The 15602-nt window shown below is 54.6% G+C and overlaps 7 protein-coding genes across 7 annotated transcripts; 3 read left to right on the top strand and 4 right to left on the bottom strand.

Annotated features, from left to right (window-relative positions):
• Window positions 1-266: 266 nt before the first annotated feature.
• RRP40 (exosome non-catalytic core subunit rrp40) lies at window positions 267-1057 on the bottom strand (the record flags this gene model as incomplete). Its single annotated transcript, XM_053194658.1, has 2 exons — window positions 267-797; window positions 860-1057. The coding sequence occupies 2 exons, from the start codon at window positions 1055-1057 to the stop codon at window positions 267-269; spliced, it is 729 nt and encodes a 242-aa protein (XP_053047827.1).
• Window positions 1058-1611: 554 nt separating this feature from the next.
• Window positions 1612-3456, top strand: SSZ1 (Hsp70 protein that interacts with Zuo1p; the record flags this gene model as incomplete). Its single annotated transcript, XM_065758901.1, is given in 4 exon segments — window positions 1612-1744; window positions 1824-1950; window positions 2036-3086; window positions 3100-3456. The coding sequence occupies 4 exon segments, from the start codon at window positions 1612-1614 to the stop codon at window positions 3454-3456; spliced, it is 1668 nt and encodes a 555-aa protein (XP_065612424.1).
• Window positions 3457-4063: 607 nt separating this feature from the next.
• N0V96_010301 (uncharacterized protein) lies at window positions 4064-4819 on the bottom strand (the record flags this gene model as incomplete). Its single annotated transcript, XM_065758900.1, has 1 exon — window positions 4064-4819. The coding sequence occupies one exon, from the start codon at window positions 4817-4819 to the stop codon at window positions 4064-4066; it is 756 nt and encodes a 251-aa protein (XP_065612423.1).
• Window positions 4820-4876: 57 nt separating this feature from the next.
• N0V96_010300 (uncharacterized protein) lies at window positions 4877-5792 on the bottom strand (the record flags this gene model as incomplete). Its single annotated transcript, XM_053194656.2, has 3 exons — window positions 4877-5509; window positions 5582-5605; window positions 5730-5792. The coding sequence occupies 3 exons, from the start codon at window positions 5790-5792 to the stop codon at window positions 4877-4879; spliced, it is 720 nt and encodes a 239-aa protein (XP_053047825.2).
• Window positions 5793-10369: 4577 nt separating this feature from the next.
• N0V96_010299 (uncharacterized protein) lies at window positions 10370-10656 on the top strand (the record flags this gene model as incomplete). The annotated part of the gene is made up of 2 exons (XM_053194655.1): window positions 10370-10390; window positions 10459-10656. The coding sequence occupies 2 exons, from the start codon at window positions 10370-10372 to the stop codon at window positions 10654-10656; spliced, it is 219 nt and encodes a 72-aa protein (XP_053047824.1).
• Window positions 10657-11107: 451 nt separating this feature from the next.
• Window positions 11108-13958, bottom strand: rad16 (DNA repair protein RAD16; the record flags this gene model as incomplete). The annotated part of the gene is made up of 2 exons (XM_053194654.2): window positions 11108-13864; window positions 13917-13958. The coding sequence occupies 2 exons, from the start codon at window positions 13956-13958 to the stop codon at window positions 11108-11110; spliced, it is 2799 nt and encodes a 932-aa protein (XP_053047823.2).
• A 1224-nt stretch (window positions 13959-15182) lies between these two features.
• On the top strand, window positions 15183-15462 carry N0V96_010297 (uncharacterized protein; the record flags this gene model as incomplete). Its single annotated transcript, XM_053194653.1, has 2 exons — window positions 15183-15230; window positions 15289-15462. 2 exons carry the CDS (start codon window positions 15183-15185, stop codon window positions 15460-15462), a joined length of 222 nt encoding a protein of 73 aa, XP_053047822.1.
• Between the last annotated feature and the right edge of the window lie 140 nt (window positions 15463-15602).

Below are 15602 nucleotides of genomic sequence, written 5' to 3'. Positions count from 1 at the left end.
TCACCTCCAATGGGGCCTAGTGACGGCCCTAGGCATCATTCGTTTTGTCGTTGCCAATGGGCAATGTGTTATATACATCATGGTTGCCTCTTGAGGATGGGGTAAAAACAGGGGGCAACACAGGTACATTCCTTTATCGGGTGCTGCCATAGCAGCACCTAGTCGGGCGTTTTGGAGGCTCACGGAGATTGCCGCCAGGGTAAATACTGTAGAACAAGGCCATAAAAAGCATCACGGGAGGGCGTGTTTGCGTAGGAAACCCCTTTTTAACTCAAATCTTTGATTAACGATCTCACAAGCTTCTTCTGCTGATCGGTTGCGAGACCGCGCTGGTCCGTCTCCTGAATCGCCCTTCCCACCGCAATAATGACCTTTGTGCTCTCGCTGTTGACCCAGATCTTGCCGTTGCGGCCGACGGCCGTCTCGAAGGCCGCGCCCGTAGCGCCCAGCTCCTCGAGCACGACGAGGTCCGTCGTCTTTGGCATGAGGAGGCGCCGCGACATGCCCAGCGAGATGTCGAAGAGCATGCCGCCCACGAGGGGACCCAGGCCGTCGCTCTTGCCGGTGGATTGGTAGACGCATTCGAGTTCCGGGTCCATGTGCTTGTTGGCCAGCGTGACGCGGGCGTAGACGAGGGCGCCGGCGGCGAGTTGGGGGCGTGTCTTTTTGGAGGCGCCTTCGAAAGAGAGTTGGGGGAGCATGGCTGGTGTTGAGTAGTCGGCGAGGAGGACGTAGTAGAGTTCGGCGGCGGTGCGCTGGACGGTGCCGACGACGAGGTCACCTACGGCGGGTATATACTGATTGATCATTGTTAATATCCTGTTCTTCATGGCAGAATGTGTAGGGTGGCGTATCGTACCCGCCCAGTTGTCTGCTCAACCCATATCGAGTTCTTCTTGCGATCTGTGACGAGCTTGCCGGCGATGGTGGGCACTATTTGCCTGGGAGGAACATGGCGAAGACCAGGGCCGAGGCGCAGGGGAAGTTTCTGATGCGAGGGGATGAGGGAGTCGTCGATTTCGTCGCCGGGAAGGACGTAAGGACCGACGGAGGCCATGGTCGAGAGGGATTTTCGTTGTACCGTCGGAAACAATCTTGAGTGGTGATGTTGAATTGAAATCGTCAATGGGGAGTGAACGCCAAGTACTTTTTTTTCCGCCTTCCGCGCCGCCTATGTCCGCTTGCTGCTATCTGCGATTTCAGCCTTGCAGCAGCGGTCACTGAATGTCGAAAGCTTTGGCGGGGCACTTTGTGTGTGCGGCGGTGGCTCCCCCAGCGAATTGAATTTGATTGGAATACGGCTGATGGGACATGTGGGGAACCCAAGGGCCCCACTGCGACTGGACGACAGCGAACGTGGGAATTTTTTTTTCCCTTGCCCAAAATTTCGCAGTTGGCCTTTGACAGAGAACCCCCACCATCCACCACCCACCACCATTGAAAACATTCCTTTCCTTCAAGATCTCTACTGGAGTTGTGGTACTAAAAGTTCAATAAATACCTACCCCCCTGCTTTTTCTCGACTCCTCATATCGTCGCCTCCCCCCTTCACGACGAATATTCGCACACATAAAAAACGTCTTTCCGGACGCGCACACACATACACACAAAATGGCTACGAATGGTGACTCGCGGCCCGCGCCGGGCGACCGCACCGTCATTGGTATCACCTTTGGCAACTCCAACAGCTCCATCGCATACACCAAGGATGACAAGGCCGAGGTTATGGCCAACGAGGACGGAGGTGAGTTCTTCTCTTGGGGAGGGGCAACACGGCACTTGGTCATAGAAGAGTGAACCGCTGACATACAAATTCATGGCAGACCGTCAAATTCCCACCATCCTCTCCTACGTTGATGGAGACGAGTACTACGGACAGCAGGCCAAGGCCTTCCTCATCAGGAACCCCACCAACACGATCGCATACTTCAAGGACTTCCTCGGACAGGAGTATGGCTTTACCCCTTTCCCCCCATGAAACTCTCCCTTCTTCCACCCCGCCTGGCATCTTGAACTGACAATATCCCGCCAACAGCTTCAAGTCCATCGACCCCACCCACAACCACGCCTCTGCCCACCCCAAGGACGTGAACGGCACCGTCTCCTTCTCAGTGAAGGACAAGGAGGACGCCGAGGAGCCCTCCACCGTCTCCGTCCACGAGACCGCCGTGCGCTACATCCGCCGCCTCGTCGGCTCCGCCAGCGACTACCTGGGCCAGAAGGTCACCTCGGCCGTCATCACCGTCCCCACCAACTTCACCGAGAAGCAGAGGGAGGCTCTCGTCGCCGCCGCCAAGGAGGCCGGCCTCGAGGTCCTCCAGGTCATCTCTGACCCCATCGCCGCCGTCCTCGCCTACGACGCCCGCCCTGAGGCCGTCATCGAGGACAAGATTGTCGTCGTTGCCGACCTGGGCGGCACCCGCTCCGACGTGGCCGTCGTCGCCTCCCGCGGCGGCATGTACACCGTCCTCGCCACCGCCCACGACTACGAGTTCTCCGGCTCCCACCTCGACCAGGTCCTCATCGACTACTTTGCCAAGGAGTTCATGAAGAAGCACACCACCGACCCCCGCGAGAACGCCCGCTCCCTCGCCAAGCTCAAGGCCGAGTCCGAGTCCACCAAGCGCGCCCTCTCCCTCAGCAACAACGCCAGCTTCAGCGTCGAGTCCCTCGCCGACGGCGTCGACTTCCAGTCCACCATCAACCGGTTACGCTACGAGATGGTCGCCCGCAAGGTCTTTGACGGCTTCAACCGCCTCGTCGAGGGAGTCGTCAAGAAGGCCGAGCTCGACGTCCTCGACATTGACGAGGTCATCGTCGCCGGCGGCACCGCCCACACCCCGCGCATCGCCTCCAACTTCTCCCAGCTCTTCCCCGAGTCCACCAAGGTCATCGCCCCCTCCACCGTCGCCCACGCCATCAACCCCTCGGAGCTCCTCGCCCGCGGCGCCGCCCTCCAGGCCTCCCTGATCCAGGAGTACGACGCCGAGGACATTGACCAGAGCACCCACGCCGCCGTCACCACCGTCAAGCACATCGCCAACGCCATCGGTGTCGTCGGCGCAAACGACGAGTTCGTCCCCGTCGTCCCCTGCCGAGACCGCCGTCCCCGCCCGCCGCACCGTCAAGATCGCCGCCCCCAAGGACGGAGGCGACGTCCTTGTCCGCATCGTCGAGGGTGGCGCCCACATCAAGGTCACCAAGCCCGAGCCCAAGGCCGCCAAGCCCGAGGCCGACGACGAGGACGACTCTGACTTCTCCGACGAGGAGGAGGAGGACATCCGCGAAAAGGTCTGGAAGGTCGGCCCCACCCTCGCCGAGGCCGCCGTCCGCGGCGTCAGCAAGGGCGCCAAGGTCGAGGTCACCATCAACGTCGCCGCCGACTTGGGCGTCACGATAACGGCGAGAGAGGTTGGCGGCAAGGGCGGTGTCCGCGGCACCATTGCCGCTCCTTGAAGTTGGGTCGTCCCTTGTATCTGAAAAGAGACCAGTAACGACTTTTGCCTATGAGGAGAAAAAGACGCACGCCATTGAATGCAAAAGAACAGAACGGCCAGGCGTAAAAAGAGAGTGATTAGGGATCAGGGGGTTATGAAAGACGAGCCTTGTGTTTTTTTTTCGAAAACCTGTCTGTTCCCCCCCTTTTTTTTTTATATAGACATCAATCTCAGGTGGCGGAGGAGTGGAAATGGAAGGGATGAATCAACGGACATGAACACCCGGAACATAGAGAGTGAGCAAAAAAACAAGAGGTATAGACAGCGAGCTTTCTTGTAGGCGAGTCAGTCTTGGAGAGATGAGATGTAGAAAAACGAAATGTTGTTAATGAACTTTTTCGTTTTCCCCCCTGATATAAGTGCAAGTCTGAAACCACGAATCCGACACTACATACATACGACCCCAAGAATGAAGACTGAACAAAACTTCAATGGATGAGGGTGAGAAAGAACGAGGAATTGCCTATGCAAGAAGTTAAAATGTACGCCTGTCCCACTGAACACCTTGCTTCAAGGGAAAAGAAAAGCAAAAGCGGTCCTTATATCACATCGCACTGGCCCCCTTTTTATGTGACAGCACCAGGCAACCTCCACGCGACGAGGTCATCACGGACGTCAAACTCCTCCAGCTCCCTATTCCTTCTCGAGCTCTCGCGCCCGCGATCACTGCTGCCCATTGTCGGCGCCAAGCTCACCATGCTAGCGCTGCGGCTTCTCGAGCGTCCGTAATCGCGCGTACTGATACCCCCTCCGTTACCGCCACCACTTCCTACTCCGAGCCGTTGGTCATCTTCCCGACCCCTGGTCCGGCTATGTGAGCCGCGACGAGCAACGTTGCTGGCGCCGGCGGTGCTGCTCGCTGCATCACCACGGCCCGTGACGATGGTGGCCATGCTCTTAATGCTCCGCAGGCTCCTTATGCTCCTGTCGCTGGAGCCGCTATTGTTGCGCGAGTGGTGGCGGTGTCCGTTGTGTAGGCGGTGCAGGTGCAAGTGATCCTGCTGAGGCGGGTCCAGCAGCTGTTGGTGTTGCTGGTGTTGCTGCTGCTGCTGCTTCCGTTCCAGCTTGCGAAAGTCCGAGGGCCGTAGGGTGCCGTTCATGCCGCCCTCGTCGGAGCTCAGAGAGCCGCCATTGTCCAGATCAAATGTGGCCGTCTTCTTGCCGGTGCGTCCCGTGCGTCCAGCCTGCCAGCCGTCGCCGCCGGAGAAGATGTCTTCGATGCACTGGTCGGCGGGGAGCTCGCCGGGTTGACAGGACCAGGAGGCTGCGAGGGCACGGCGGTACATATCCTGCACCTCGGAAGCATCCCTGGATTTCGCCATTGTGGGAAGCTCTTGGGGAAGATGTTAGTACGAGATGGACCGCCAACAAGCGCAAATTTAGAAATCAGTGGAAGACTTACGTCCAGCGTCATCTTGCTCAACTGCTTCGCCCGCCATGATACCGGCAATCCCGCCAAATACGGGCGCGGTTTTCAAAGGAGGCGCAGAGTAGTTCTTGTCGCCATCGAGCTGCATCATCAAAATGCCGATTTTCAATGTGCTGTTGATTTTGCTTTCCTGCATCAGATACCGCCTTACGATGCCATCCTCGACGTCTAGGTCGTCCAGCACCGGCGCCCTCGTCGACATCGGGCTCTGACTGGTGCCGCTGCTCCGCTTGCGCGAGTGGCCGCGGTCGAAACTAGCGCTCTCTCGAGTAAGGCCATCGCTTTCCTCCACGTACTCGCTGAGGTTGAGCTTGACGATGCCGAGCGAGATCTTTTCTTCCCTGCCGCTGCCCGGGAACTGTTGCAGGACCTCGAATTCGACGGGACACTCGGTCAGGTTGTTGTTCTTATCGATGCTGATCCGGATATGGCTGACGACCTTGGAGTAGTTATACTCGACCTTGTGGTTGGAGATCGGGCATTGCGGTGTGCGGCCGCGGTGCTCGGCGTGGATGGAGTGTGCGAGGTTCCATTTTACTATTGATGTCCCTGATACCAACGGGACGTTGTTCAAGTCGAATATCTGGAGGAGTTGTCAATAAGATAGATTCTTCGCCAGGATGCAGCAACTGCCGTGTCAAAGGGGGGCTCACACCTTTAGATGTAGCTCAAACTTTGGCTGCGTCAAGTAACGTTAGCTCAAACCGGTTCGCTGAGTGGTCACCAACAACGGCGCACATCATCCACTTTTGGGGGATTGACTTTCCCACGGCAGGATGGTGGGCGCGGAGAGGAGGCATTACCTTTCTGTTCTTATTGACTGTGGGAAGGAAGCCCCCGTTAGCCATGCTCTTTAGGGGACTCATTTTGAGCGAGTGATTCGCTCACGCTCAGCGCAAATGATAATGACGGAGACAAGAGTAGAAGCAAAGTCAGGCGGGGACCGAAAAGCCCCGGGCCCCAACAAGAGCTGCTTTCAAGGGAGAGACATGGGAATGATGAGGTTGTTGATTAGACAGCAAGAGTGAATAGGATAGGTAGGGCTGGATATGAAAAGAAAAGGCCACCAAGCTCTCTCTGGGGTTGTCTCAGTGAGATCTCAGCCTCATGTGAGGTACGGGTGAGCAGAGGGCTAAGCAACCCACGTGGTCACAAGGAATGTGTATGTTTACGTGAAATAAGGAGAATACAATAAGGACAACAACGCCGGCAAAAAATCAGCTCGACATGGGACGAATGATGGAGGAGAACGAATCGGAGAAAGGAGCAAACAGAGGCTTACTTAAGGAAGCCATGTTTCATGGAAGGCATGACTGGTTGGGTTCCGTCGGGGCCAGTGAGTTAATAATACCTGCGACCCTCTGGTGAGGACCGCGCGCCTTCGGAGGTAGGTAGATACCGTAAGGTATGTAAGAGTGCGCGGGCGGGCAGGCAAGCAGACGGCAGTGTGCAAGGGCAGGTAAGGCGCACACACACAGTCGTAGTCGCAGTCGCAGTCGCAATCACAGACGCAGACGCGCAGGAAAGTCCAACAACACGAAGAGACTTGTCCCTGCTTGTCAGCGACTCTCGGTTTCGTTTCGGGACAGCCGGATAATACGGTGCTGGAGGAGCTGTGAGAGGGGCAGAACCACCAGTAGGTACGGCTAATAGATAACGGGATGCTGGTACCGTGCCGCTGAGTCCAGTCTTCCTGAATTGTCCGCTGAAGGAAAGGCTTGAGATTGTATGCGTGGTCAGCGACCAATCGCCGTCTATCTGACAGTGCGTCGTCCGTCCGCAGGCGTCGATAGAACGGAAGCTGAGAGCGAGCGAGAGAGATATGGGCTTGAATGTATTGCGGCAGAGCGCAGGGGGTGGTCAGGAATTCGGGGTTCCAGACTGGAGACTGATCCTCTGCGGGCGGAATGACTCAGCAAGCAAGGGTCCTGCTGTCTGTAGATGTTGGAGATGTCCAAGACTTTGGCAAGACTTTGGAACAGTTCTCAGAGAATTGAGTTGCTTTGAATTAAGTCGTGTGTTTGTGCGTCGATGCTCTTCCTCTTCTGATGATGAAAGAAAGAGAGTTTGACTTTGGACAGGGTCGAAGGAATACGTAACTCCGTCAAGTGCCACATGCCCCAGCATCCTAGGCGTACGGATACCGGAACCGCTATAGCGGCATGTGTCTGGCCCGAGTTCTTCAATGAGCCACAACTGGATCCTCGGGTCCAGCAACTACCAGCCTGCGCCACAATAGACTTCGTCGTCTTATATGACACCCAGTAATTAGTCCATATATCGTGACAAGTTGCATTTGATGCCTCTTTGAACCAGTGTCTTGAATACCTTTCATCAGTGTTTTCTTACACAGTTGCATTGTCGTCGCAGCATCCTTCATCTACTATGGCACCCCAGATCTTTGTCAAGGGTGGCTCTGTCATCAGTACCCAAGCATAAGGAATGCCGTCACTGGTGCCAACCATCTGCAAGCCTCCGTGGGCAACTGCTGGCCTCTCACGCCTAGCCAAGGTCAACACCGACTGAAAGGTACGATATTTCTGCCTGCTCTAGACCTGATCATTGTTTTCATCCGCGCTGTAGTTTGCCACAAAATCTTTGCAGTATGCGTACGATCTCTTAGATCTCCTCGATGTACACAGCCAACGGCATGGCGCCGTACTCTCAACTTTTGATATCTCTACGATGTTCTCAATAGAAAGACGTTGTATTACCCGAAGATCTAGATCGATACAGTATAGTCAATCTCTTACGTAACACCCATTGACTTTTCATTCGGCTCTTAATCTCACGATGTCAGTTAGAGGCATGAGCCACATATCAAGCTTCCCTGGTCCACTCTCTAGCCTTGCGGTTATTACTGAGCAACGGTTCGCAACGAGTCGACACTTTGCTAACAGTAGTCAACTCAAGAACCGCCCTTCTCAGAGATGAACCGGTGGGATTTATGTGGTGGTTTGTTTCCCGGTCTTACGGAGTCCAGGCACAACAGACCCACCTTAACGGAATATGGCTTTCAAGGGAAATCACTCGATACGGTACACGGTCTAACTACACGTTGCTCATGCTGTTCCTCAAGCTCGCGGTTACCTCAATACAGTGATATCAGTCCAAAAATCACGATGCAAGACGGCGTTGTAGGGATATTTCATGTCCGGTGGAATCTATACAAAGTGAAGTCAAGTAACTTCAAAAAGGTCGGCGAGGATTGACGGTCCTTATGAGCGTGGTAGGTACTTCGCCAGGACACAACTCCAGACCCTAGTCTAGTCGGGAAATATCACGATCAAACCCCCCAAACCAGCCGAAGACTTCAACAAACCTAAAATCTGCAAACACAAACTCTCGCAATTCTCGAGATCCAGCAGCCAGTCAACTCCCGACCCGAAGACGAGCGAAAAAAAGAAGCATGCAAATGGACAGGGGTCAAGGGGCTTCACGATATGTCTAAACTCTGATTATCCAGGCACACAGCACGGCGAGCCAGTGATGATGCCGTCCAGTGCGCTTCTCCAAGGTGGTCTCCAAACATCACCAGGGTGCAGCCCTGTCCTTTCCGGGTTCTCCCCCTTCAGAGGCGGCCGGAACAGGCCGACATCTGCGTCAAGATGAACACTCCATCCCGAAAGGAAGGACAGAGCAACTGCAAGGACCTGATAGACAAATCATGAGATTTCGGGGCAGCTCGCAACTCGCGATGAAGTGTGCGTACCCGTATGAGTATGCGTCGTCCGAGACAAGATAGACCACCACTACCTCACCCCAGCCATCACGCACAACGCCCAGGCCTCAAAGACCATTCCAGACCCCTCGTGAAACCTCCCGAGAAAGGCGCCTCAAAAAAAAAAAAAAGGGTTTGAACATTCGGCCAAGGAACTGGAGGACGACTGGGGTCACGCCGCACCGGGGCGCGCTACCCGTTCACCCGTTGTCGCCCCCCAACAGCGCGTTCTCTCTACGTGAGACACGACGAGCGAGAGCCTAGGGAGAGAGAGAGTCTGAGAGAAGTGTGACGCAGTGCAGCGCAGTTCTCCACACAAACTCAATCAATATCCCAGTCTCTTGAGTTCCCGCCCCCTAGCAGCAGGAGAGGAATTCCCCGAGCCGCATACGTCATGGCCCTCTCATCCCAATCTCCATACTGCGTAACAGCACACACCGAAACGCCCAGACGAACGATGTCATCTCTTCACAGGAACCTGTTTGGAGGGGGGAAGGGAGCGTATGGAAATCAGACAAGCCGCAATGACCGCCACAAATGCTATCTACGGTACGCCCCAGCAGCCACCACGTTTTCTCCTTGGCCCAGAACGCTTGTGGCTGGGCGCTACTTTTCTCTGTTGTCTGGTTTACGAACTGCACCATGACATGTTTCCCCAATCATTCGATGGAACCACGCAGCTTAATGGGACATGATGAACGCCGACGTGCAATCAAACTCTTCGACGCAGACTCGTGTAGCGAAAATCTTCCTGCGGACTAACGTAAGATTACTGATAGTGTGGAGGGGGAGCCACCCAAAACGGGCACCATTCACACCCTAACCGTCCAACGTTTTTGTCCAAACGACTCGAACTGGTCGCTCCTTCTGGACGGCGCATTCGCTCCGGCCCTGTGAGATGTCGTCGTGTGATGGGGGATCAGAAACCTTGATGCGGCCGGGGTGTGTGTGTACCGGCGTGTGTGTGAGTGGGTGATCACACCCCGTCTCGAAATTCTCTCTCTCTCTCTCTCATTTGAGATAGGAAATGTCTCTCCCTCGGCCGATTGGTTTAGAGACAATACTGACCGAATTCGCCTATTGAAGGAATCCGAGGGAGTACATTTGAGAAAAAAAGACTGGGGTAGGAGTACATAGCTCCTTACCTTACTGTAGGCGAAAGGGACGGGGAAGGGAAAAAAAAAAAGGTGATGTATCACGGGAGATTACCACATTGACGTCACCATGCGGTGAAGCACTTGCACGCCTCGCACTCTCTCCCTCTCCCACAGACTCCCAGACCACACCTCCCCCAATTCTCCTAGCGCTAAAACGACCCGGAAATTAGGGTAATGTGTGATACGATACCATGCCTTACCGCTGACCCTGGAGGTACCTACCTACTGGCAAGATGTAGAGAAAATCGACGATGGCGGGGGACGCGGGTGAGAGGATGTACCTTACTTTCGTAATGGTGTCACCGCTCTGCTGTGATGTAAGTTGTGTCTCTATGTCAAGTTACAAGGGTGTGCCTTGACGTTGCGCATTCCAAACTGCTTTGCCGTTCAGTTTGTATATAAGACCCTTTATCCTTTTCCTCTACCACATCTTCTCATACGATCTCATCACAACCAAAAACACCAACAAACAAACCACCAACAGCCTTCGAGGTTCCTCTCCAAACACATCTCACAACCAAATCACACACCTCAACCAAACCCAAACAACCACAACACCGCGAAAATGGGTGCTGTCGTCTCTTGTGTAAGTCTTCCCTCTAATTTACATTGGCTTGTAAAAAGAACGAGACTAATTTCTGTTCTGCCCAATAGGTTCAATCCGTCTTCCGGACCATCGGCAACTGCCTCACCTCCGTCATCTCAGGCATCGGAGGCATCCTGCACGCCATCATTGGCGGCATCGTCTCTTTCTGCAACATCATCATCAGCTTCCTCACCTGCGGCTACTGCGGTCGTCGCGGCAGCGGCGGCGGACGCCGCCACAAGACTACGACTAGAAGTCGAGTCTAAGCTGACTCTTCTGTCTTGAAACATAGAGAGATAGATGGAAGTGGTTGAGCCATGATGATTCGAATTATTTTCGCGATTATGCAAACGAACGACTCGGAGGAGGAAGGAGAGCAGGGAGAGGGAATAGAAGAGTAATGGAGAGAGCGCGACACGATATCAGCTTTGACAGCATACCCACCCACGAGTTTTCTTTTTCCTTACGATACCCAGATACCAGTAGCTTAGCTTGAATGGTATATTACGATATCCACAAACAAATGTTTTTCACTGTGACATTGAACAAATCTGTGACTTCTTTGGCGGCCGACGATTGAACGGTATTCAAGTCTACTGGTTATGTCGAAAGTTCGTACGTATCAAATGACGACAAAGGACATCGCCTCTAAAACATCGACCCGACCGAGTTCTGAATTTGCATCGAATGATCAAATGTGTATCATCTTGATGCTATTTAATCTTCTAGAACATTACGGTTAAAGAACCCACAGACCTGCCGCCCAGACTCCTTCCCAATCATCGGCTCAAGCTCCGTCTCCGTCAAGTTGGCCACCTCCCTTAAGTTCTCCGTCGCCAGCACCAGTCGCATGATATTCTTGGGATTGATCCCCGGCACGGCGCCCAGCATCTCCTGCGGCTCCAGGTTGAAAGCCTGGTCCTCGGCCTGCATATCCTTGTCGAGCCCGGCGCGCACCGCGGCGATGGGATCCGGCTCGTCCTCCTGCGCCTTGAGCGACTCAAAAATCTCGGCCGTCTGGTACGGTGAGGACGACCAGATGATGCGCAGCTTGGGGAACGCCAGCGTCAGCAGGACGAGCTTGGACTGCAGGTCCGACGACGTATTCGTCGGCGCGATGCTGTTGAGGCTGCCCGACAGGTCGGCAAAGGGCTCCAGGGTGAAGGACTTGTTCTGGTCGAACTCGATGAGGAGCATGGCGCTCTTGTAGTGCTGGAACATGGTCTCGCACTGCGCGTAGAGGCGGCCGTCCTTGAAGGACGAGATGAGATCGGAGATGGACTTGCGCTCGACGCAGATGTTGGGCGAGAGGACGTAGTCGCCGACCGTGAGCATGCAGGGGACGATGATCATGGACCGCCCGTGCAGGAGCGACGGCAGTGAGGAGCGGAACTCGCGCACGTCGACGACGACGCGGGGCGGCTGCGCCGTGGCGGCGAGACGGCCACCGCCGGCGATCCTGGTGTTGATTGTGCGTAAAAAGGCCTCCTGCGGGTCCTCGGCGCCGTGGGGGTCGACCGTCATCACCAGGGACATGGACGCCCGCTCCTTGATGAGCTTCGTGAAGGCGTCCTTTTCGCGCCGCACGCTCGACAAGTACCGCTGCTCCTCGACCGACTCGCCGTAGTACATGAAGTACACCCGCACGTTTCTGTCGTTATGGGAGGACCGGTAGACCTCGACGCGGCGGATGAAGGCGGCGTCGGGCTCGTACATGATGATGTACCGGGGCTTCACCTCTTCTAATACGTGCTCGTCCTGGTCCCCGTCGTACGCGTGGATGACGACAAGATCCTGCATCTCGTACAGTTGGAAATAGTCCTCCATGTTTTCCAGGGGGTCGGTGACGATCTCTGGCTTTTGATCCGCTTCCTCCTCTGTGATTTGTACCTCGGCCATGAGGTCTTCGACATCCGTGGGCTTTTCAAAGAACTGGAGGATGCTGCCATTGTCGGCTCGTCCCTGGGCCGTTCCCGCCATACCGCCGCCTCGCATGCGTCTCCGCTTGTTTGACGGTGCCTTGCCCCGAAGCCGCTGGCCGTTTCTATCCGTGGCGCCATTCAGAGCCTTTTGGTTCTCGGAAAACAGTGTAGCGTTGACCTGAGCGAATTCCCGTTTCCATCGCAGATAGTTACGCAGCTTCCGTCTCATCATGAATGCTGCGGATGCCGAGTCTTCGTCGTCGTCTTCTTTCGTTGGGTCTTTTTCGACCTTTGGCTTGAAATACATGGTCTGCAAGTAGTCTCGAAGCTGTCTACAAGTGTTTGTATCTCCACACATGATGAGGATGGTGCCGTTGGAATCGTCGCGGGCCGGTGGGTCAAAGTGCATGCTGTTGTCAATCTCTGTCAAGACGTCCGCCAGCCAAGCCCATTTCGGTTGTTCTTCGAGAACAGGGCGGAGCGAATCAATGTTGGCGTCTGCTGTTGCAGCTTTCGCGCTGGCGGAGTAGACTCGACGCCGCGCTGTCTCGAAGATGGTCTGCGCTGCATCAAGGAACAACCAAGGGGACTGGTTCTGCCTCGTCGACCCCGGAGGCGGTGAATGTGCCGCATGGATGGTATCTAAATGTTGCAAGAATGAGACGGCGTCGAGGGAGAGAACAGACGAGAGCATGCCCCGAAGGACGCTCAAGTCGTTGACGATCTGTCGAGTTTTCCAGCTAACTCTATGCCAGTTAGGGTCGAGCTGCCTTCTGATGATCACGTCAAAGTTCTTATGCAAGGCGCTGTCGAGGTTCCAATCCTCCATCTCCAGGCCCGTGTTGCCCTTCTTCAGCTCATGGATGCTGACTTCAACACACTCCAGAATGGCGTTTTGGATGTCTCGCATGGGCTCGCTCATTGAGATGTTCAACTCAATCACTTCTGCCGTCTTTTTGCCCTCCAAAGACTCTGCTACCGTAACGTGGAAGCGTGGCCATAATGACGCCTTTCTCAGAAAGAGATTCCTCATCATGGTGGTCAATGGCGAGAAGCCGGTCGAAAATGGATCGGGATTATCGGCGAATGCTTTGAGAAAGCCAGCCTTGTTCTTCTGTCGATAGATTCGCAGAATGAAGGCCTCAAGCGATGTAGCCACGACGCGATCGGCGTGTAAAACAATGAGGCCAGTGACTTTCTCGGTGTCGAGGAGATTCGTCAAGAGGTCAACGACGAGGATGCGCGAAGTGATGCTAAAGATCCCTCCACGAGTATACATCTTTTCTCTTGCGCCGACACTGGTGAAGTCGGTGTTGACGACCGTGAGCCCCCTCGCGCTGGGCGACTGGCTGATTGCGGCATGCTCGGCCAGCGCTTCTCCAATCCAATTGTTCTCGCGATCTTCAGCCCCAACGAGAATTATGAGGTTGTTCCCTGCCGCATCATAAGAATGAAGCAGGTTTGTGACGAGCCTCATGAGCCCCAGCCCACGGGCGAGGACGACGAGCTCGTCTTCATTCCGCAGCTCCTGGAACAGGCTTTGTTGGTATTCCTGCCAGGGTTTAGTTTGGTGAAGCACATCAAAATTGAGTTGAACGACTTACAAGGGGAAGGGAGAGCTTGACCGGCTGAGCGTTGGTTGACATGGTGCATCGTGGCTGACTGTGAGCAGCACCAAGTGTGGTTGAAAGCTACTTCAATACATTTGATTGATCATGGCTGGATTCGGACTGAGGTCACCACTAAAGTTCCTGGCCACTATTATACAGTGCTGCGCACAGTAAGACGCGCCGGCCGCTGCGGTACTCATTGATCGACTCTCACTGTACATTCTCGACATCCAACTTCAAACCAGACGTTCAACTTCAGGAAGTCAGTTGGTGATTTACAATGTGGGTGCTTCTCTATATTCCATATATGTAGCCATGTAGAAGTTTATTGCACTACACTGGCTTCTCTCAGAAGTAGACATCGTCAACCGAATCTAAGAAATTACTGATGAAGATATGGTGCAAACGCTAACATGTAAGCTTAGAACGTACCGGCGATGGGTGTTAGTCCAGTCACTTGCCGAAGACATGGCTGGACACAGTCGAAGCAAGTGCCTGGAGAGTCTTACTCGGAATCTCAACGATGACCAAGATTATCTGCGGCTCCGTACTCTATCTTACTTCACTTGCATACATGCCTCCCCCTGCCCATTGGCCCCTAGAATCACCTCGTGGTCACAAAAACAAGACATCTTGAGATCTTCAACAGCAATCCTGCTTAGCGCCAACACCGCATCGAATCGACAAGACTCGGCAACGATCACTGGCAGTTACAGCCGTGGGGTTATGGGGCATGGCGTGCTTGTCACTGGAAAAGCCGCCGTCTTCTGTCAAGATTTTGGTCCCATCCTCTTGCACGTTAGCGGCCCTCGTGATATGCACGTAATTCGCCAGTGACGCGCAGAGAGTCTGGCCAGCATCTGGCCAGCATCTTTCCATCCAGACACGCCAAGATCAATGGCTGCTGAAGGGGCCCGGCTACGCGCGGTACACGCAGAGAGCCAATCGCACGACCAAGCAGACATGCGCCTTTGGTCTTTGCATAGGAGGCCTTCCAGGTAAGCGGGGATGTTGCTCGCGGGGTTGTGACTGCCTCTACCCCTCTGCGGGCGGGACGACGTCATCGGCCGTCGCAACCTTCCACGTACCGCAGTGACCTGCCTCAACTCACATGTAAGCCACCCAGCAAAGATAGTTTATAAACAGCCCATTGTCCTGCTCTTACAACCTGCCTGTTTGACTATTCATCAAACTATCGATCCATCAAACTACCAAAGACACTTAAAATCACACCACCCAAACAATCAGACATCATTCAAAATGGCCGACAAGGTTAAGGAACTCGTCAACAACATCACCAAGGGTGACGTGAGTAGCATCTCCCCCTCATAGACACCCACCGCAGCGAAGCTGACGTCTTAATTAGAACTCCGAGAAGGAGAAGGAGTTTAGCACTCAGCCCATCAAGGAGGGTGGTGTCGACCCCAAGTTTGCTGCTCACCAAGCGCACCCCGGCCCTGCCGTGCCCAAGGACTTCAACGCCCAAGAGGAGGGAACTAAGGAGGAGCGCCGAGCCAAGGCAGAGGCTTTGAACAAATAAACCAACATGACGATCAGGCAGCATCAAATGTGATGCGTGGCCTTGTATGACCAGTTACGAATTGTAGACTATGGGAAATGGCAATGGAAATGGACCAACAAACACGGAGACTCGGGAATTGGTCGGTGGATAAAGTCATC

The sequence above is a fragment of the Colletotrichum fioriniae genome (genome assembly GCF_027942845.1).
Source record: "Colletotrichum fioriniae strain IMI 355084 chromosome Unknown scaffold_14, whole genome shotgun sequence".
Lineage (NCBI taxonomy): Eukaryota > Fungi > Ascomycota > Sordariomycetes > Glomerellales > Glomerellaceae > Colletotrichum > Colletotrichum fioriniae.
This window is presented reverse-complemented; position numbering and strand designations above follow the sequence as displayed.